This window comes from Lithobates pipiens, unplaced genomic scaffold (assembly GCF_037356315.1).
Source record: "Lithobates pipiens isolate NorthernLeopardFrog02 unplaced genomic scaffold, aLitPip1_a1.2 Scaffold_28, whole genome shotgun sequence".
Lineage (NCBI taxonomy): Eukaryota > Metazoa > Chordata > Amphibia > Anura > Ranidae > Lithobates > Lithobates pipiens.
The window spans coordinates 28675909-28699343 of record NW_027507789.1 but is presented as its reverse complement, the minus strand read 5'-3'; the positions used below and the strand labels follow the sequence as shown (position 1 = coordinate 28699343).

General features: G+C 42.5%; 1 protein-coding gene across 1 annotated transcript in view; it reads left to right on the top strand.

Moving 5' to 3' along the window:
* MMP24 (matrix metallopeptidase 24) overlaps positions 1-19780 on the top strand; it is a 160605-nt gene extending 140825 nt beyond the window's left edge. The window contains exons 6-9 of the mRNA XM_077458962.1: positions 4242-4453; positions 6722-6860; positions 8713-8979; positions 13945-19780. Of these exons, the coding sequence (XP_077315088.1) occupies positions 4242-4453; positions 6722-6860; positions 8713-8979; positions 13945-14282 (956 nt within the window). The 3' untranslated portion in view covers positions 14283-19780. The remainder of the gene's footprint in view (positions 1-4241; positions 4454-6721; positions 6861-8712; positions 8980-13944) is intronic.
* The last annotated feature ends 3655 nt before the right edge of the window (positions 19781-23435 follow it).

Below are 23435 nucleotides of genomic sequence, written 5' to 3'. Positions count from 1 at the left end.
CAGGCTGCACACACCAACCCCTCCCCTCAGAGGTAAAAGGCAGAACCCCCCAGAAGACTTTAGCAGCACACAGCAATTTTGTTTCTATTATGCAGAACAAATGAAAAACAAAGGTGGCAACCCTAGATGTCCTCATCAGAGTCCCCCTTAAATATGGTGCATCTGTCAGAGTCCCCCCTTACAGCTGGTGTCTTCATCAGAGCCCCCCCCCCCCTTACATCAGATTTTCCCATCAGAGTCCCCCTTACATCAGGTGTCCCCATCAATGTCCCCCTTACATCAGATTTTCCCATCAGAGTCCCCCTTACATCAGGTGTCCCCATCAATGTCCCCCTTACATCAAATTTTCCCATCAGAGTCCCCCTTACATCAGGTGTCCCCATCAATGTCCCCCTTACATCAGATTTTCCCATCAGAGTCCCCCTTACATCAGGTGTCCCCATCAATGTCCCCCTTACATCAAATTTTCCCATCAGAGTCCCCCTTACATCAGGTGTCCCCATCAATGTCCCCCTTACATCAGATTTTCCCATCAGAGTCCCCCTTACATCAGGTGTCCCCATCAATGCCCCCTTACATCAGATTTTTCCATCAGAGTCCCCCTTACATCAGGTGTCCCCATAAGAGTCCCCCTTACATCGGGTGTCCCCATAAGAGCCCCCTTACATCAGGTGTCCCCATAAGAGTCCCCCTTACATCAGGTGTCCCCATAAGAGTCCCCCTTACACCAGGTGCCCCCATCAGAGTACCCCCTTACATCAGGTGCTCCCAGAGTTCCCCTTAAAAAAACATTGAACTAAAGGCTGTAATGTAACAAAATAGCAAGGCACTGTAATTCTTACAACACCATTGCGAGAAGGCAGCTCTTTTTATCCACACCCTTTACCGAACAGACCACACCCATAATCCTAGGAAACCTGTACTGACAAAATATGATCTCCCCTTCTGAAAATGCCAACTGCCTGGCTGTCATATGATCCTCTGGCTTCAGCGCTTTCTGAGCCACAAGAATGCAGATCATTTACCTAAAAAGGACGCTTAGAAACAAGATGATAAAATTATTTACATGAAAATGACATCTTCCACATAAATATCTAGATATGTAGATCATATTGCCTATATGTGTTTGGGTGAGTGAGTGCTTGTTCAGAAATGCAGCGTAGGAAAGCGAGACCTCTAGTGGCCTTGCAACGAATGACAGCGGAATTTGGTCTACCTACAGACCCGACTTTGTAGCCTTTCCTCTAACTCAAACCACTTATGTGGATGGGGGAATCCGTTTTTTTGTTTTTGTTTTTTTTCATTAAGCCCACCAGCTGAATGAAAAAATAAATAAAAACGCGTCTATACCCAATCTTAGTCTACACAGCATGCAAAAATGCGCTGAACCATTCAACCACAAGGCAAACTGAGCCCACTGGGTGGGTAAGTACCTGAATTGAGAACAAACTTGCACTAGTTAAGTAGAGGTTTAAACAATAAGGAGGTTAGAGTCAAGTTCCTCCTTAACCATTTCAGCCCCGGAAGATTTTACCCCCTTACTGACCAGAGCATTTTTAGCGATTCGGCACTGCGTCACTTTCACTGGCGATTGCACGGTCGTGCGATGTTGCATCCAAACAAAATTGATGTCCTTTTTTTCCCCAAAATAGAGCTTTCTTTTGGTGGTATTTGATCACCTCTTTTTTATTTTTTTGCGCTATAAACAAAAAAAGAGTCACAATTTTGAAAAAAAACAATATTTTTTACTTTTTGCTATAATAAATATCCCCCAAAAATATATACATAAAAAAAAGATTTTTCCTCAGTTTATGCCGATATATATTCTTCTACATATTTTTGGTAAAAAAAATCGCAATAAGTGTATATTGATTGGTTTGCGCAAAAGTTATAGCGTCTACAAAATAGTTTATGGCATAGTTTTATGTAATTTTTATTATAATTTTTTTTTTTACTAGTAATGGTGGCGATTTGTGATTTTTAGTGGGTCTATCATTCGTATTATTGTATTTATTTGTGTTTTCATATTTCTGTAGCCCCCTGTGTGCCCCCACATAGCCCCCTGTGTGCCCCCTGTGTATTAACAATGGTAGCAGTATTTGTCATTTGAATTGACTTGTTCAGCAATATTTTTTTACTGATTAGTAGCTCTTCAGGGATGCCATAGGCGAATGTACATAAATCATATCGGAATACTGATATTGGGGAAAACAAATTATAAGGGCAGCTTCCTAGACCCTACTACTTCCAGATTTAGGCAGGCTGGCACTTTCAGTAGCTGCATTGGTGGGCACGCACAATCGTATGCCTCGCATGTAATCCAACGTGACTGCCAACGCAGCCAGCCCTACCAACCCGTCTGACTCACAAATCAGGAACAAAACACCACACATTGTCCTGGCAGGGTTTTGTTTTTGCAGCAAATGGGCATAAAAAAAAGTAAAAGTGATGTGGAAATTCACTGCGCTGACAGCTCTTAACCACTTGCTTACCGGGCACTTAAACCCCCCTCCCGCCCAGACCAATTTTTAGCTTTCAGCGCTGATGCACTTTGAATGGCAATTGCGCGGTCGGACAATACTGTACTCAAATTAAATTTTTATTATATTTTTTTCACAAAAATAGAGCTTTCTTTTGGTGGTATTTAATCACAGCTGGGTTTTTTATTTTTTGCTAAACAAACAAAAAAATTTGGAAAACTTTGAACAAAAAAAAAAAAATCATGTTTCAAAGTTTGTTATAAACTTTTGCAAACAGGTAATTTTTCTCCTTCATTGATATGCGCTAATGAGGCGAAACTGGGGGGCACTGATAGGCTGCACTGGTGGGCACTGATAGGCTGCACTGATGGGCACTGATAGGCACAAATAAGGCAGCACTAATAGGCACAGAAAAGGTGGCACTGATGGGGACAGATAAGGCGGTACTGATGGGCACAGACAAGGCGGCACTGATGGCCACTGATAAGATAGCACTGATGGGTGGCACTGAGCGCTTATAGGTACCACTGATAGATGGCACTGGGCACTGATAGAATAGGCACCACTGATAGATGGCACTGGTAGGTAACACTGATGGGCAGCACTGTTGATGAGGCACTGATTGGTGACAATGATAGGCAGGGCTGGACTGGGACAGAAATTTGGCCCTGGACTTCATCCAGACCGGCCCACTTACATTTTGAGTGTCCCATCACCAGCCCCCTTACAACAGAGTGTCCCATTACCAGCCCCCTTACATTAGAGTGTCCCATCAGCACCCCCTTACATCAGAGTGTCCCATCACCAGCCCCCTTACATCAGAATGGCCCACTGAGCCATCGGCCCACTGGGAAACTCCCGGTAGTCCCGATGGCTAGTACATGCCTGATGATGGGTGGCACTGTGGGCACTGATGGGTGGCATTGTGGGCACTGGTAGGTGGCACTGTTGTGCACTGGTAGGTGGCACAGGTGTGCACAGAGGGGCTGGCAGCAGCTCTCCTTGATCGGGACCGATGTCCCTCTGACAGCGGCCAGTGATCTACTTCTTTTTAGTGCGAGGAGAAAAAATATCTGATTACTGGCTCTGTTTACATCACATGATCATCTGTCATTGGCTGACATCTGATCACGTGGTAAGGGGTCGGGATTGACTCCTTACTCCAATCTGTGATCAGCCGAGTCTCGTAAACTCGCTGATCACAGAGTGTGTCACGCGCGTCCTTCAGGGGGAACGCAGGCTGCTCGAGCACAGGGTGACGTCTGTTGATGCCCTCCTGGTAAAGTAGGTTCACATTGTAGCCATCATTCAGCTATAGCGCGGATCTGAAGAAGTTAAAGACTCTAAACTCTGGTTTAAAAAAAAATCTGTATTAACTCCCAAAAAATTTCCAAATCTCCAAATTTCTTAGTTTTTGCTTCTGTGATCTGACTTCCTGTTAGAGGGTGGCTGTGTTCTTGCTCCATGGTCCACTGCATGTAGGAAAGTAGCCACCCCTTGCTCGCTCCCATGATGGATTATTTATGGGATTTGTAATGTGCATAGAGCAGTGCACACGACTCCAACTAACATTCACTGCTTGTTCCAAATAAACAGAAGTGAAGGGGAAAAAGAAGAGGTTTGGGAGCTCACAGGATGTTACAAGGTTACAGAAAAGCACAGTACGAAAGAATTTCATGAAAAATAAAATAACCCTTTCTACAATGACTACCAAAGCCTTCCTCCATACTATATGTTACAATTTATATTTTTTATTTCAAGGTCCCCCTGCCGAAACGTTAGAGCCTACTCGACCATTGCCTACACTTCCACCACGCAGGATACAGTCAACATCCGAAAGAAAGCACGAGAGGCAGCCGAGACCCCGCCCCCCATCCGGAGAAAAACCCGCCCACCCAGGCAACAGACCGAATATATGTGATGGGAACTTTAATACCGTGGCTCTGTTTCGAGGAGAGATGTTTGTCTTTAAGGTATTGGCTTCTCAAATGTTTTCAATTACATAAGTGCGTCTCCTACCACCTGAAGAGTTACTCATAGAGCTTATGGAAAGCAAGTTATTTTAATATATTTGCATAATGATATAATTACAGTGCTGCTACTCATCTGGTATTGTGAGGCCGCTCTTTCCCTTAGTAATTACACATAGGAGGTATATCAATGTCAGTGCCAAGAACATCCTACTCTCTAGTGTCTGTGGGACTGCCTCCAGAAGTCTCTGAGTCACCTCTTATTTTTACAAGTTTACAGAGTCACAGCAATACGCGGAAGAGAGCTTACTTAAAGCCCAACTCCAGAATAAGCAAATATTGTCTTATGCTGCGTACACACGACCGGACTTTTGGCGGAGTTCCAGTGGACTTTCTGAATGAATGGACTTGGACACAGACAATCACACTAAAGTCCAACGGATTGGAACGTGATGACGTACGATCAGACTAGGATAAGGAAGTTCATAGCCAATAGCTGCCCTAGCATCGGTTTTTGTCCGTCTAGCGTAAACACAAACGTATTTCTCAGTCCGGTGGAGTTCCGGCGGGAAAATTTAAAACATGTTCTATTTCTAAAGTCCGCCAGATTTTTGCCAAGCAAAGGTCCGATGGAACCTACACACGATCTAATTTTTGCTGTCAAAAAGTCCGGTCGTGTGTACGCGGCATAAGTCCAGGTTCACACTGGTACGACAAACCCTCCAACATTGGGAGCACATTCCCAATGAGAGTTGTCTTCATAGGCATGCCCCTTACTGATTGGCTGCAGAGAAAGGGACTGGGAAATCTCTGTTCTCAGTCCCTTTCTCTGTCTCAAAAGTGAGGCTGTTCAGACCCCTGATATTTATAAATGTAATAAATTGTAAAAAAAAAAAAAAATAATTATTGTATTGACATCAATCCCTGCCCTACTGACACCATCCACTGCTCTACTGACACTATATATAGTGTTTGTGGTCGTCTTAACTGGTCCAACGCAAGTCAGTCAGGTTTCTGCGCTACTTTGGTCCGACTTTGATCCTACTTCAGCCCATTGAATATCATTGAAGTCGGATCAAATTCGAATCACCGCCTTAACTGATCCGACTTTGGGATGTGGCTTGTGCTCTGATCTTGAAAAGGAACCCCGCACACCAAAAAAAAAAAGGCATTGAGTTTCCCCTCCAAGGCTATACCAGACACTTCGGTCTGGCATGGATTCCTTCATGTAAGATAACATATATTAACCAGAACTGTGCTTGGAAGTATCATAAGGTATGGCTACCTTGAAGGGCCCAGTAGGACCATCTGATGATTATATGTTGTGTCTGCCCCTTTCTCTGCCCCCATCCCTTCCTGCCATTGCTGTATTTGGAACTGTTGTAAGAGAGATATATTTCCAGTAAGAGTAATCTCCCGTTCTAGATTGTGTCTTTGCATATATCCAAGTAAAGACCATGCCACCAATACCGCTTTTATTTCTTTTATTAAACACATCCTGTATGGTAAAAAAAAACAAAAAAACAATGCATCTAGACGTGGCTAAACCTACTTTAAAGAAGAAATATCTAAACACAGAAAAAAAGTGATCTGGAATGCATTAAAGCAGGGATATGCAATTAGCGGACCTCCAGCGCTTTCAAAACTACAAGTCCCATCATGCCTCTGCCTCTGGGAGTCATGCTTGTAACTGTCAGCCTTGCAATGCCTCATGGGACTTGTAGTTCTGCAACAGCTGGAGGTGCATATCCCTGCATTAAAGTAATTTATACTTCTAAGCCCACGTACACACGGTCGGAGATTTTGCCAACCAAATCCGTCGGATTTTGCCCGTCGGATCTTGTCCGAAACTGTTGCATACACACGGTCGGGCCAAGTTGGCGAAAAATCCGATCTTTCAGAACGTGATGACGTAATTTCGTTACGATGGGACTACATTCAGGCTAGTAGCCAATAGCTTTGATGTAGGAATTTGATCTGAGCATGCGTGGCACTTGGTCCGATCAAAATGCTCTACACATGATCGGATTAGGTCCGTCCGGACCAGTTGGTCGGGAAATATTTCCAATATGTTGGAAAATTGGGTCGGACGGAGATTCGGACGGAATCAGTCCGATGCATACCACACACAGTCGGATTATCTGATGACACGGTCCGATAAGACTCATTCCGACAGATTCTCCGACCATGTGTACAAGGGCTAAGTAGTGCCGGTGGGAATGGGACTTTAGAAGCAAACAGGCTAAGATCATTTTATTTACCTTTTTTCAGGATCGGTGGTTCTGGCGGCTTCGTAATAATAAAGTCCAGGAAGGATACCCAATGCAGATTGAACAGTTCTGGAAAGGGTTGCCACCTAAAATAGATGCAGCGTATGAGCGGTCAGATGGCAAATTTGTCTTCTTCAAAGGTATTCTTTTTTTATTCCCTTAGACTGTGTATCAGACTGTGTCCCTCTGCTTCAATACACTACGAGGTTTATTTACTAAAGGCAAATAGACTGTGCACTTTGCAAAGTACAGTTGCACACTGCAAGAGCAGTTCCTCCAGAACTTAGTTAATGAGGGGGAGCTCTGCTGGCTTCCATCATCCAATCATTTACAAGCATAAATGCTGTTTTTTATCCACCTTGCATGTGATTGGTTTTTCTTTGTAAAGTGAAGCTTTGGGGTGGATTTACTAAAGGCAAATAGACTGTGCACTTGAGCACAGTTGCTCCAGAGCTTAGTAAATGAGCAGATGCTCAGCTGACTCCCATCAGCCAATCACGTGCAAGCAACAATTATGTTTTTGTTTTTTTTCTTTGCTCCTGATTGGATATTCTTTGCAAAGTAAAGCTTTACCTCAATCAACCTCACTACCTAATTTTCTAAGCTCTGGAGCAACTGTACTTGCAGAAGTGAAAAGTCTATTTGCCTTTAGTAAATCAACCCCTATCTGTACAATTGTTAAAGTGGAACCCCAAGCAAACAGCTAAATACACAATTTATTTATATGTTTTTATATATATAATTGCATATCATTTTATTGTTTGACCTGCAAAGGATTGGTATCTACCAGTCAGTAGGGTCACTCTGCAACTTTCTGCTTTTGGACTAGAGACCCCCTGGGTCAGTTAACAAGGTAGTAAGGTCTAAAACAAAAACTGGTTCCCCTGCAGGTTAATGCCATAACGTGTTAGTATGCACCACATACAGGCATACCCCACTTTTAAGTACACAATTGCGTTTATTTACTACAGATGGAAAGTGCAAAATCAGGCTGACTTCTGCATAGAAACCAATGAGCTTCCAGGTTTTATGACCAAAGCTTAATTGAACAAGCTGAGGTTAGAAGCTCATTGGTTTCTATGCAGAAGTGAGCCTGTTTTTGCGCTTTACAGCTTTAGTAAAGAAACCCCATTGTGTACCTAAAAGTGGGGTATGCCTGTACTAGCACATTATGGCAGACTTACCTTTCAAACAAAGCCCTCCAGCGGCACGCTGTCACCGCTGCCGTCACTTCCAGCCTTATCAGGTCTTCCTTCCAGGTTCACATGCTCTGGGCATTTGAAAGTCTGAGCTGTGATGATGTCACACCCATGCATGCGCAACCAGAGTCATGATTGCGACACAGTACTCTGAATTGAAGGTGCACTCAGTGTGGCTTCAAAAGGGCCAGGACAACAGGTGGGCAGGAGGGGCGGCTGGGCACTGTGGTATCATAAGTTGGGGAGGCACATGAAGGAGATTGGGGCGGAGGGGATTTGTGTTGGAAGGGGGAATTTGGGGGGGAGGGTAAGTATTGTTCTAGGAGAGGTTATTTTTGGGGCTAGGAGGGGGGATTTGTGCTGGGGGGGGGGTTGCCGTGGGGGAGGGGGGAGAAGATGTGTACTAGGAGGGGAAATTTTAGTGGTAGAGGATTTGTGCTAGGAGGATTGAACTTTTTTTTGGAGGGGAGTATGGGGGTAAAGATTTGTGCTGAGAAGGAGTGATTTCAGCAGGGGGTTTGTAGTGGGAGAGGGGGGGTGTATGCTTAGGGGGTAAGCATGCAGATTAGTGCTCAGTGTTTTTGCCATGTTGGTCCTGGGCTCTAGATGACCTTGTCCCGGCACTGATCCTCAATGCAGCGTGCAGTGCGCATGCACTGTCGATGGCACCAGCTGCTGAGATTTGAATAGCTCCTAAAGGGCACATTTTTTGTGGACGGGGCCTTATTGCAGAATAGGAAGTGTAAAATATGTGGCAAAGCTTTTGTGAAAACATTTTCTCTTTTTATTGTAGGTGACAAATATTGGGTCTTTAAGGAAGTGACAGCAGAGCCAGGTTATCCACACAGTTTGGTAGAGTTGGGAAGTTGTCTACCACGGGAGGGAATCGACACAGCTCTACGATGGGAGTCAGTTGGCAAGACCTACTTCTTTAAGGGGGACCGCTACTGGAGATACAATGAAGAAAAGAAAACGGCTGATCCTGGATACCCAAAATCTATAACAGTTTGGAAAGGAATCCCAGAAGCACCACAAGGAGCCTTTGTGAGCAAAGAAGGAAGTAAGTACAAATTTTATTGTGGTGATACTTTAAAACAGTGGTGGTCAACTGGATGTTTTGGGCCTCACGTTCAGCCCCTGACATCGCCAAAGGGCCGCACATAATATAAGACTGTACAGAGACTGTAGACATGGAACTGGAGATGGTCTGAGACTACAGATATGGTACAGAAGATGGTCCAAGTCTATAGACATGCTAAAAGAGATGGTCAGAGACTGCAGATACTGTATGCTACAAGAGCTAGAGACTGCTGGCATTGAACAGGAGATGGTCAGAAACTGCAGACATGGAACAGGAGATAGTCATTAACAATAGGCATACAAGAGACAGTAATAGAGTGCAGATATGAAACAAGAGATGGTCAGAGACAACAGATATGCTCCTAGAGATGGTTAGCGACGTCAGATGTGGTTCCTGATCATTATTTGGGGGCCTTGTGAATCTCAGAGACTTGGTGCGCTGTCGGAGCATAGATTAATGTTCTCATGGAATGCTACAAGAGATGGTCAGAGACTGTAGACATGGGACAGGAGATAGAGACTGCAGCCATGGAACAGGAGATAGTCATAGACTGCAGACATGAAACAGGAGATGATCAGAGACTATAGGCCTGCTACAAGAGACAGTAAGAGCCTGCAGATATGAAACAAGAGATGGTGAGAGACTACAGATATGCTCTTAGAGATGGTTAGAGATGTCAGATGTGGTTCCTGATCATTATTTTGGGGCCTGGTGAATGTCAGAGACTTGGTGCGCTGTGGGAACATAGATTCATGTTCTCATGGCATGCTACAAGAGATGGTTAGAGATGTCAGATGTAGAGCAGAATATGGTCTGTGACTATAGATATGCTACAAGAGATGGTCATTGACTAAAGGTACTGTATGCTAAAAGAGATAATCGGAGGTTGCAGACATTGAACAGGAGTATTAAAAATAAAGAATGGTGCAAAAGATAAATTTAGTTCAACTAAAAATGTGAATTCTAAAAAGAAAATGATAAAGGGGTGAAAAACCAGGAGCTCATAATGCCCATCAAATTCCATAAAGGGTTATCCCTTTCATCCTGGTACGCTTGTTGCAGCACCTCAAAAGACTAAAGAAATCTCTGTAAAATGCAAGGGAAAACCAGTGGGCACCAGACTAAGGGTGGCCTTCAAAAACCTTTAATAAATGGAAAGACAACTCACATAAAGGTGATAAATAACAGCACTTGCGATCAAAATTTTTGTGCCGGCAACTCTGCCATCTGTGGGTATGCATCAGTCCATACCAGGAAACTCTGCTGGCTGGGTAGTGTATTGTAATCTCAGCACCAGGGAGCAGGGACCTCTGTAGAACACAGAGCCGGACCATAAGTGATGTCATATGCAGAAAGACACGTAGCTATGCATTTTGGAGACGTCTGGCTCCTTTCTCAAGCCAGGCCCAAAGCGTTTGGTACCCTAAAGAAAAAAAAAGATACTGTTCCCATAAAGAATGGTATGTAGCACAGTGCTTGTGCTGTGTCATTTGGCCCCCTGTATCACCTGAAATAAGTGGCTGATCCTGCCTGGTTCTGCCCTCCCCCTGTAAACTGACCAGGGCATATCATGGCTGCCGAGCCCTGACATCGTGGTCTGTTTATGTGCCTCCATCATCCACTCTCCCCTCCGTCCTTTCCCTGCCTGTCACCTCCATGTCTGTGCCTGCCCCATCCCCTCCTGCTGCTGTACATTTTTTACAGTATCCTCTCTGTTTATTCATGTAATGTGCTCCTGTGTCTGTGCCTTATAAAAATAATTCAGCTATATACCTGTTCATGTGACCCGCTGGGTCTCTCCTCCTTTCCTCCTCCCCTCCTGACTGACGTAAGCGGGAAATCCTCAGCCCCACCCGCTGCAGCTGTCAGGCCGAGAGAGGAGAGAGGTAGCTTGTCACGTGACTGTTGATCGGCGCTCTGTAAACAGGTATATAGTTGCATTATTATTACAGAGGATACTGTTATTTTCACTTGGTGGGCTAACAACCACTTTAAGAAAGGAACCAGGCAGCTCTGAAACACATAGCAAATACGGAGAGTGAATCTCCACCCCTGGTACATAGGCATTCAAATTAACTTGATGGGGGTTCTAACCCTTCCACAATCCATTTAAAACTAACAAAATTAGATATTATTATAGGCTATGTGTCTGCACAGCCAAATAGTTGCAGTTCAGATGACAATGAAAGCTGAATAAAGTGTCTTACCATCATCCCAACTCACTGCTCCTGTTTACACCTACAAAAAAATGATTTATTGAGACACAAACACAAAGGGAGAAGCTTCTGCTGTGATCTCTCTTTAGAAAACCCAGAATGCTCTACAATACAGTGTCTACTGGTTCGAAAACCATTAACGTTTCCAGTTAAAATGTCAAGGACGTGTAAATGCTCCTGTTCTTTGACAGCTGCTGGTCTCATTCCAGCATCCTGGTCTTGGCTATGATGCATCCTTGTCTGCCTGTCCACCTGCAAGGTGATTGACATGGTCAGCCTCTGGGTGGAGACCAAACCTGATTTAAGCCAGCCAAGCCTGCAGTCTCATGCTTGTGATAGCGTGTGTAATACCTGATAAAGCTACCTGTTTGTCTGCCCTGCTCTGCTAGATTGGATTACCTCCTTGATGACCTCGGATTGGATATTGACTATTCTCTGAACTCTGCCTGCCTTTTGAATTTGACCCTGACTATTCTGAACCTTGCCTGTCTGACAACCGCAAGTACCTGTTTGCTTTGCTCAGTTCACGCATGCCCTGGCATGGTAGCCAGGTCCTATAGCATTGTGCATAAGGCTAGAAAAGGCTAGAATAAGATCCCGGGGGCTCTGCTTATACTGTGGCTACCACAGCCACTTTGTCACCAGCTGCCCCAATAATCTGGGAAATGGGTGGGGTCTGCTTCTTTAGACTATATACACTGCCAGGTTTCCCCCGAGATAAACTATTAGTTCCTATGCAACTTAGTTCTGCCATGTTTTCTCATCACCTCTCACCTTAAGATTTCATCGAATCTGGTGCCACTAGCAATTTCATTGATAGGGAAATAGCACACCGTCTACAGATTCCCCTGACCAATGTGCACAAACCATTTTCAGTCTTAGCGGTTGATAACTCTCCCTTGTCCATGGGCCTGGTCACCGTATTACCTATGGGGAATTTCATAGGGAGACAATCAGCTTCTATTTGATAACATCTCCTGCTTATCCCCTTATCTTAGGTAATCCTTGGCTTAAACTTCATAACCCATACATAGATTGGGCTACAGGGGAGATTATGTCCTGGTCCCAAAGCTGCCTCCAGAACTGCATTAAAACTGCTGACCAGTTGCCCATTTGAAACTCTTTTGTGGCCAATACCAGTCATTTGCCTTTATTACAGTCCTATTCGGATCTTGATCATGACAACTTTTCTAAGTGTAACTCTACTTTACTTAACCATTTGCTATATATGACTGCTGTAGCAGAAGATACTGACAAGTTTATTGAATCCTCTACAGGCCACCTCTCCAGCCAGCTGCCAGTCTGAATCTTTTCCTCCTATAGGCCAGACTTACCCACTGCCTTGCAGCCTTGAGCCCTTTTCCCCTGACCTTTTGGGCTGTATTTTAAAGGATCAGTCTAGTGTTCTGCCTAATTTACCCCCTGGAAAGCTGTTTGTTACCTTCCACCTTAGGCTTAAAGTGCTTCCAGAAACACGTGACGTTAAGACAGCCAGGCACCTAGGGATTACTAAAACGTTTTCTTTGGTTTCCGTGGGCTTTGGTGGCACTCTCTCCATAAGGTCTCCTGGTCATATGTAAAGGCTTGTAAAACCTGTACTCGCTCTAAATCCTTAAAAGCCAAGCCCTCTGGATTACCCCACCTTTGCCTGTCCTTGGACACCCTGGGGTGCACATCCAGGCTAACTTGTCTTCAAGTTCTGCTGCCTTTACACCTGCCGATGAGATCCAGTCTGTCTCTACACCAGTTTATTCCGGTCCAGCCCATGCCAATTGAGCCTCACCCTACTGTAACTACATCTGCTCAAACTTGTCTAAGAAGTTCTATCCACCCTTTGGATAGACTTCTTCATTTGGCAGGGTGGGGCCTTCGACCTTTTCTTCAAACCACTCTGCATCCAGCTTGTGCTCCAGCTATCCAGCTTTACTCCAGTGACATGTCACCTGCTAACCAACCTGACCTCACTGATCATCTTACCATTGTCCAATGTAATAGTCCTGTGCTTGATGCCCAGCCTGATGGTCAGGTGCCCCGATGTTCAGAATCCTTCTAAGGGTTTGGGTGCCCCTCCTCAGGGGGTGGGTAATGTCAACAGCATGTAAATGCTCCTGTTATTTGTCAGCTGCTGGTCTCAATCCAACATCCTGGTCTTTCTTTCCTATACAGATGGCTTACAGTATGCCATTGCTAGTAAAAATGCGTATTACTAAAGCCTAACTCTGGGGTCACTCCATGCCACTTTTCCCCAATGTGCAAACTTCCCCTCCATCCAATGCCTCCCAACTCTAATATTTTTCGCTTAATTTTGTGATCGCTTTAGGCCAAGCATTGTCCTTTTCCTCTCCTACTCTTCTCCTGGCAGTGGACGGTGCTGAATTATGCAAAGAGTAGTGCACACGTCATCGTGTGAGTGCAGCTTACTGCATTCTTCATCCGACCAATGAAGGGCAACATGGTGATGCCCCCTAAGCGAGCGGGGCCTCGATGGCCTACATTCAATGTTTTTTCTCAGTGTGATGTTAGGTGTCATTCAACCCAGAATGTGGACATCTTGTAGTGAAATGGAAGTACTGCAGGGGAAGCTATGGATTTAAGGTGAGTATTTCAGCTTGAGCTGCTTTTTATTTTCTAAGAAACTCTAAGGAGTCTAATAATAATAATAATAAAACAATTGTCTGGATTTGGGCTTTAATTCACTGCATAATTCTAAATGCTTTGTCTTTTACAGCTTACACATATTTCTACAAAGGAAAGGAATACTGGAAGTTTGATAATCAAAAGCTTTTAGTGGAACTGGGTTACCCGAGGTCGATTGTCAAAGACTGGATGGGCTGCAACCAAAAAGAAGTGGACAACAGCAAAGACCGCCACTTACCGCACGACGATGTGGATATTATGGTGACAATAAATGACGTTCCCAGCACCGTCAATGCTATAGCGGTGGTCATCCCCTGTATCTTGTCCCTGTGCATCTTGGTCTTGGTATATACTATTTTCCAGTTTAAGAACAAGGGGGTGCAACAAAACGTGACCTATTACAAACGGCCGGTGCAAGAATGGGTATGACAAGATCTGAAACGTTCGTGTTTTCTTTTTAGTTTTCACGAGGGCTAAAAAGATTCTGGGATCCCAAGTCCATTGATGGGACTGGCAACAGACAATTTTTTTTTTCTCACTGTGGATCCCGGCTTTTCCAGTAAGGAAAGACTTCAAGGATTACAAAGATGGCCTTACACAATGGAGCCTCTTTCATTCTTACTGCCTCATACCTTTTCTAGTGTGCCATTTCCGGGGTTTGCTTTGTGAGCACCGGCCGAACTTGCTTGGAGTTTTTCTTCACAAAAAAAAAAAAAAAAAAAAAAAAAAACGACGAATAGAACTGGCTGATGACTTGTCTTAAAAACCAGCTTTCTCCATTGAAGTCAGCTACATTCAGACTTGTTTCTTACGACAATTTGAGCACAAAATGAAGACGAAGCACACCTATTTCTCTTAGAAGGCAAAAGAATCGTTGTTGGAAGGTCTTGACAGAACAGTTGTTCCTTGGATGGGCTCGCCAATTTAATGCACAGAAACATTTTTGTTTTTTTCAATCCCTGCTGGTCAGAATTATTACATACAAAAGTTGTTAAATATAGATTATCGAATTTTTGGCATTCTCTGCCTGCATTAATGAAATGTTGTAAACGTTTTAAAAGGATGTCGTTCTCGGCCTGCTGGTTTCACGTGGCGCCGAGAGCGGAATATGAAAGAAATACCTGTTCACCCAACGGCGATGTTTGGTAAATGTTGTACTCATGTAGAAAAAAAAAAACGGAAAGTTTAATAAAACAAAACATGACATTACAAAATTGTTTTGTTGAATGTCACGTGTTAAGGAAATGCTTCTTAGTAAGGAATAGCTTTTCATCTCTTAATGAAACAGCTTGGATTTTTTTATGACTCTTATTATGTAAGAGTAAATATTTATTTCTGATTGTGGACAATCAGGATAAATAATATTAATAGATTTTGTGATTTTTCTTTTTTTTTTTTAATTATCATGTTTAAAGAAGACCTTGAAAGATTACTGAATTTGTTGGTCCCATAAAGCTTTCAGTTTATGTGCTTGCCACATTTAATTAATTTTAATAAAAATCAGTCCAATATTAGATGGACGTGGAGTCTGTTATGTGTTAGAAAAAATAATATTTATTTCTGCATATTCTCCAGTAATTTATGATATTTGTTTATTGCAAATAATTGAATTGGAGATTTAGCATATCGTGCATGTATACTGTTTTTTTATTTTTATAATTTTTTTTTTTTTTTGCAAGTATACTTTTTAATTCTCAATGTACATGCATACAGTTATATGACGTAACAGTATGCACGTTGATACATTTTGTTTCATTAATTTTTGCATAGGCTTTATAATTTTGCACAAGAACACATCATTTCTCAAAAAAGAATGTTTTGGATGTAAAATAAAAATAAAATAAATAGTGTGAGCAGATAGGGAGCTGTAGCTAAATCTGCCATAAAATATAGCTTTATACCTAATAAATAAAAGAAACAAATGCAGCAATAAGCTTAGCTGTAAATATTTGGAAAATGTACACTTCTCTGAGAAAACTTGTCTCTCGAAACAGCTGAAGGGTTGCCTCTAAGTAATAGTCTTCATAACTTGACAGAACGTTTTTCTATTAGGGTTTACTGTCTCCATTTTTTGGAGAGCAGAGATAGCCAGTAACTAAAACAGTACAATGGACATGTTAATTATGGGAAGACTTGTTTTAAGAAACACAACAGCTAAAAGAGAACAGGAAAAACAGAGAAACCTTTTTATCATTTTAATTTACTGGTCACCACTTGATTCTATGATTCCTGTATGTGAGTGTTTGAAATAAAAATATAAGAAGAGGCATAACAAAAATGTTCTGCATAAAGATTGTTTCTGCTTTTTTGAGCTATATCTATATATAGTATTGGGGAGATTAGCGAAAATTATGCTTTCTTCAATATCAGTATTGCTTATTATATATCTATAGCTATGTAAAGACATTTTTCTTTTAAAAATACATTTGACGGGTTAGTTTAACCTGGAACTCTAGAACTTGATCATTTTATCTGAGAAAACATTTGATCCTTCACAAGGCTATAGCCAGACCACCAACAGTGCAAATAGTAAGGTCCAACCCCAGTCAACCATATTTAAGTGACTGCATACCGGGGGCCTGTGTGGACGGGCTTTGTTGATGGGCATGTACAGTTTGCATTCAGGTGCATTTCGCTTGCGATTGAGATCAATTTGAGATGCTGTGGAGATCATTTAGAGTTCACTGACTTCCTTCTGACCTGCTTCAAGCTGTTTTGGCGTTCCCATTGACTTGCATGGGGAGAGAAGCAGTTGTGAACAAAAGCCCATAAACCCAGGCCCTAAATATTGCATTAAGATGACAGCCTGCCAGAAAAACTGAAGTATGTACAAAATAAGTCTACCCTTTTTATTAATTTGAACTCCAGGCAAGCAGCTAAATACACAGATGAAGTACAAATGGAGTATTTGTATTTTTGTTCTTTCAGTACGGAGATTTACACTTCTCTGTCTACGTGATGACGTTACTTTTCTCTGCTACAGTTATGCTATACATTTTGGCCACCTCTCTGCCCCCCATCTATGATGGGTCAATGAAGGAGCAGCAGCAGGTTGATGAGGCAATTTTTCTCTTTTTTTTCTGCCTGTCAGCATGATCCTTATCACCTGATTGGTTCCTAGTGTTGCTTCTTGCTCTCCCAGAGTGAGTTGAGCTTTGAATACTTTATTGCTCCTCATGTCTGATTACTTTAGTGCCAGGAGTCCCTAAAACAGCTTTTTCAACTCTTTTTCCTCAGAGGTTTACTTTATTTTTCAGGGAACACCTGCTAAAATGATTACATCTAAATGTAATGGTACATTGGCCATACCACATAGTTGGTCAGTGACAGAAGGGCTCCCTTAAACTGGTGGTTAGTGAGAAGGGTACCCTGTTACTAATGGTCAATGAGAAGAATGCCCATTAATATGATGGTTTGTCTAGGGCCCCAATACATTGCTGGATATTGGGAAAAATGTTCCCTACATTAGTAGTCATGACCCCCCCCCCCCCCACAGACAACTAACCTACCTATTAGTGTCAGGGCTCACTAACATGAGAAACAAGAGGAGAAGCTTCAATATTTCCATGCTTCTAGCTCTGCCAAATGGTGTTGATTCCAGAACTACTAGGGCACCATTAGGCAGGATGTTACTCAATTTCTGCTCACTGCTCAGGGAACCCCAAGCAACCACTCAAATGTTCCACGGAGCCCTTGTTGAGAAAGTCAGCCTTTAAGTTTGATTTTTTTTGTTTGACACATTCTGGTAAAATTAGGAAATGCAGTGAGAAAAATTAAAAATGAACAAAGAGGGAACCCCAGCAGAACCCTGACAGCAAATTGGGAGCTAGCTCCAGAGGTTCTGGAGCTGCCTTCTTTGAAGGTGAACAAAGAGGCAACTCCATCAGAACCCAGCCATTTGAGAGCTAGCTCCAGAGGTTCTGGCAATGCCTTATTTGAAGGTGCACAGAGGGAACTCCAACAGGACCCTGACAGCTCCTGAGGCTCTAGAGATGTTTACTTTGAAGGTGAACAAAAGAGGGAACCCCAGCAGAACCCTGACAGCCATTTTGGAGCTAGCTCCAGAGGTTCTGAAGATTCCTTCTTTGAAGGTGAACAGAGAGTGAAAACCCCAGCAGAACCCTAACAGGTAGTTGGAAGCTAGCTCCAGAGGTTCTAGAGATGCCTTTTTGATGGTGAACAAAGAGGGAACTCCAGCAGAATGCCAACAGTCAATTGGGTAGTAGCTTCAGAGATTCTAGAGATACCTTCTTTGAAGGTGAACAAAGAGGGAACCCCAGCAGAACCCTGCCAGACAATTGGGTGGTAGCTCCAGAGTTTCTAGAGATGCCTTCTTTGAAGGTGAACAAAGGGAACCCCAGCAGAACCTTGACAGCCAGTTGGAAGCTAGCTCCAAAGGTTCTAGAGATGCGTTCTTTGAGATAACTCAATAGATACACAGCTTAATGTCTCTTGCACATGGCTAAAGGCAGGCTAATTGAAACCAAGAAAAACTTAAGCTAGTAGGACAGCTTTTAAAGGACAGAAAGAAAGGGGCAAAAATTAAGTGATTGTAGTCGTAATTTACCAAGCTATACCATGCTTGATATCTGCCATGAGCATTGTTTTTTTGAGCTATGTGATGGACTGGTCTCATTGCTGAAAAATAATAATTATGGCAAATAATGATCATTATAGCTTTGTACATTGAGTCACAAATCAGTCACTTTATTTTCCTAGTTACAATAAAGGAACCAATGTGTTTAAAAAGTGCACTTATCCAAATGTGGTAAAAAGACAAGCATTATTTGTATCTAAATTGACCACATTTTAGCACTCTATCATTCTAGAAAAACTAAAACTATGTGTCACCTGGGGCTCCCTGGACATTGAAAAATGGTGAACTTTTTATGGCAGACCCTGCCTTAAAATAATTTTTAAGGTCTTAGGGGACCCCAGGTAAAACCAGTTCATCTGGGGTCAGTGGAAAAAAATGACACTTACATTGGTGGTCAGTAGAAAGAATGCACCCTTCACAGTGATGGCCAGAATGCCATCCTTAAAAGTAGGAAAAAGAATATTGGTGCCATGTTGCTGGTTTGCCAATTGGCGTTTAGTCCTGGAATTCTGCGGGCACCATCATTGTCCAAGGGCCTCGGCTATGGAATGCTCTACCAATAAACATCCGCCTGGAAGAAAATCACCTGGCTTTTAGGAAAAAACTCAAGACCTTCCTCTTTTAGCAGATGATCAAAGCTCGCCACAGCGCCTAGAGGCGATTCAGTTCGCATTGTGCGCTATATAAGTATTTCATTCATTCATTCATCAATTAGGAGGTTAATTAGCCAAAGTTCAGGGAACCCCTAGCAACCTCTTGAGGAACCCTAGGGTTCCACTAAACCCTGGATGAGAATGGCTGCCTTATGACTTTTAACAGAGAGTACGTGTGCATAGATCTGAATTCTGGGTCTTGTGTGTGGTCTTTTCTTGGCATGTCAAATCTAAGTTGGACAAAACTAGGTAAACAATGAAGGTCAGCTCTGGTAATATAATAGTATAATAATGTTATGCTCTATGTTATCTGTATGATGTAGACGAGGGGGAAGCCATGGACACAACATTTTCCACATATTATCTTCTCCTTCTTTACTAGTCCAAAAGTGTCGATTATTTGCATTTGGTGATTTTTAACATCCCTTCATTTTTAGCCAAAATCTTGATTTTCAGTGGGATCAAAGTTGAGCTTAATAGAAATTTTCTCGATAAATGATTAACTCACAGAAAGAAATGTCATCTATGAATCTTACCTAATGTTCTGTTTCTCTATAATGAATTAAAATGATGGACCAGTGGGTGTAAGACTGGACTGACATGGTTGTATTATGTATTTCTTACAATGTACACACTGTTAACATTTTTTAAGAAGAAATATTAAATAATCAATTCAATTCAATGATTCACGTTAATAAATCTGCACCATCCACCAGCCATTAATTTCATACTAAGCAGGATTATAAGCAATGAAGTTATATGGCTAGATTGGGGTTATCTGTTCTTCTCGCTGTGTTTTTTCCTTAGCGTTATGGCATAAAAGTGGTTGGAGAGATTATACTTAATTTATTTATTTCCAACCAAAGATAAAAGGCTTGTAAACTAAAACTGAACTCCAGGTACACAGATGAATTGCTTCACCTGCCAAAAGTTTTGTATTTCTGTCCAATAATGTGTAAAAATTACTTCTCTACTGAGAAGGCGGATAGCTGCTGACACTACAATGTGACAAATTGTGTTATATATAAAAACAACCTGATTGTTTTCTTTGTTGCAGTTTCACTTTCACCTACAGTTCTTTTCTGCACTCTGTGACTAGACAGTGCAAGGAGAAGCAGTACAGTGATGTACTCACCTCCCTATCACTCTGCTTTCTCCTCCTATCTGCAGACTTTTTGCACTACAACACACTTGACAGGCTTTTTGTGCTGCTTCTCTCTTCCCCTTTCTGGGACCTACCATACAGGGGGATTCAAGAGGCTGATATCAAGTCGAATTCAGAGACGTGCACCGCTTGTATTTAAAAAATTTTTTTTAATGATGTATCAAATTGGAATTCCTGTCTATACGAAACGTTTCGTAAAAATGTTCCCTCCTACCTATCCTGCCCACCCTATGAATAAAAGATCTGTACACAAACCCTTTTCAGCCTGCTCTGGCCTGGTCACATGATCCTGCAGCTCCAGCTCCCCGGAGCTGGGAATTCTGGGAGGGGTGACGTCACTCCATAGCCCCTCCTCTGTTGGCGTCCCCTCCTCACCCCTGCAGCCGGCTGCTCACTGACACAGGGGAACCGGAGATGTGGAATCACATGACCAGACCGGAGCAGGTTGAAAAAGGTAAGTATTCAGATCTTATTTTACGTGGGGTGGGCCAGATAGGTAGTAATAGGTGGGAGGGGAAATTTTTAAGAATACTTATGGTTAGGCAGAAATTTCACTTTAATAAATACAGAACTGAATTATTTTGTGTCTTTTATATATGCCTGAAATTCAGCTGTAAGGACATTGCCAGACACGTAGCACCATAAGAACATCTTGGATGGTCTTCAGAATTCCATCAGAGCTCTTGGAAAACTCTTAGCTGTGGGGAGTACAGACACATCCTCTTCTGCAACTACAATGCAGTGCTCAGCGCATGCTTCTTGTCACATGAACTTATTGGCACCTTGTACTGCTTTTTGTCTCTCACCCTCAGCCCTGCTAAATAGGGACAATAGACAGATATTAGGTCAGATATAGGCACTCATTTACATTTCAAAATCTTCTAAACTGTTGTCATCAGCCATATGCATATACACTAAATTACGAAAAGTATTGTAACACCTGCCTTTACATGCACATGAACTATAATGTCATCCCAGTCTTAGTCTGTAGGGTTGAATATTGAGTTGGACCACCCTTTCCAGCTATAACATCTTCAACTCTTCTGGGAAGGCCGTCCACAAGGTTTAGGAGTGTCTATGGGAATGTTTGACCATTCTTCCAGAAGCAGATTTGTGAGGTCAGGCACTGACCTAGAAGGCCTGGCTCACAACACTCTAATTCATCCCAAAGGTGTTCTATCGGGTTGAGGCCAGGACAAGCCCCCCCCCCCCCCCCAAACTTGCTCATCCATGTCTTTCTGGACCGTGCTTTGTGCACTGGTGCGCAGTCAGGTTGGAACAGGAAGGGGCCATCCCCAAACTGTTCTCACAAAGTTGGGAGCATGAAATTGTTCAAAATGTCTTGGTATGCTAATGCCTTAAGACAGTAATGGTGAACCTTGGCACCCCAGATGTTTTGGAACTACATTTCCCATGATGCTCATGCACTCTGCAGTGTGGTTGAGCATGATGGGAAATGTAGTCTAAAAACATCTGGGGTGCCAAGGTTCCCCATCACTGCCTTAAGAGCTCCCTTCACTTGAACTAAGGGGCCAATCCCAACCCCTGAAAAACAACCCCACACCATAATCCCCCCCTCCACCAAATGATTTAGACAAGTGCACACAGCAAGGTCCATAAAGACCTGGATGAGCGAGTTTGGCTGCTCCTCAGTAGTCTTGTGTCTCTGCCCCTCCAACAAATGTCTGGCTACTAGAAAGCATTGAGTCTACTCTAGGGGGTCGAACATTGGGGTGCAAATGTTAGATCTGTTGTTCACATGCCCCATTTTTTAATAATACATTTTAATATTTTGTATTTTTACACGTCCATTGAGTAGGCTTGACTTTTAGGCAACCATTTTGGAATTAAGAAGCATTTTTAATTATATAATATTTACTGCAGTCTTGATTTTCTGTTTATTTCATATCAGACAATGGACAGGAATAGTGGTGCACCATAACATGGGACTGGATGTATATATCTGTATCTGTATGTAATGCAGATTCCCTTCAGTGCTGCTTACATATCTATAGGCCCAATCTTTCTATTAGAAGGATGCCGGGATTTAGTTACATGCGCAGTGGCAAGTGGGAGCAGCATTTTCTCCAGGGACGATAAGCATTTCCGCTCCTGTATTACTTTCAATTTCTACATAACATATCAATATTTGAATCATGGTATGCTTTAAAGCAGTGATGGTGAACCTTGGCACCCCAGATGTTTTGGAACTACATTTCCCATGATGCTCCACTACACTGCAGAGTGCCAGAGCATCATGGGAAATGTAGTTCCAAAACATCTGGGGTGCCAAGGTTCGCCATCACTGCCTTAAAGGTAAACTCTATGCAAACTGCTAAATACACAGATGAAACACAACTGCTAAATACACAGATGAAATGCATATATGGAAGCGTTATTAGCTACCAAAAGGTTTCACAGTTCTGTCCTTGCATTTCTAAGATTTGCACAGCTCTGCCACACATCATAGCCCGGTCTGGCAGGGCAGGAGGTCTCATATTGTTCTGCTGCAGTTCATTAAAACTTACAGGTCTTGTTCCTGCCTTGAGCTGTGACTGCTGCCTCTCCTTCTGCATGTCTGAGCTCTGCTGTACAGTGGATTGCAATACACAGCTTGCATTAAAAAAAATAATACATTTAATAATATATTACTGAATACAAAGCTGCATGTGTGTCTTTTACATCTGCCTGGAGTTCGGCTTTAATTTCTGTTGAATTTGATCAGATGGTACCTTGATTTCCGCTGATTGTTGTGTAACTTTTAATACTTCTCGGCAATAATAGCAAATCTAGAGTAGATATTAGATTTTGTCTTATTGGTTTATACCAGGATGTGGGCGGAGCCTGCAATTTCCTGCAGAACTGAGATTCACCTTTTTATAAAACCAACTTATGAGATAAAACAAATTCATTTGAAGAAGAGAATCGCTGTGTGCTGATTTGCTGGAATTCCGTTTTATCTGTTATTTATGATGCAGTAATTAAACGCGGTTCTCATCGCTGATTCATACACAGTGATTATTCAGAATTGCTTTAAAAAGTCTTTATCTGCTTGTTATGGTTATATTTTTATATGTCGATAAACTGGATATTTTATCTGCTATGGGCCATTCATTAGATGATGTTTCTTCGCTGCCCCGTCACTATGGAGGATGACCATGTGACAG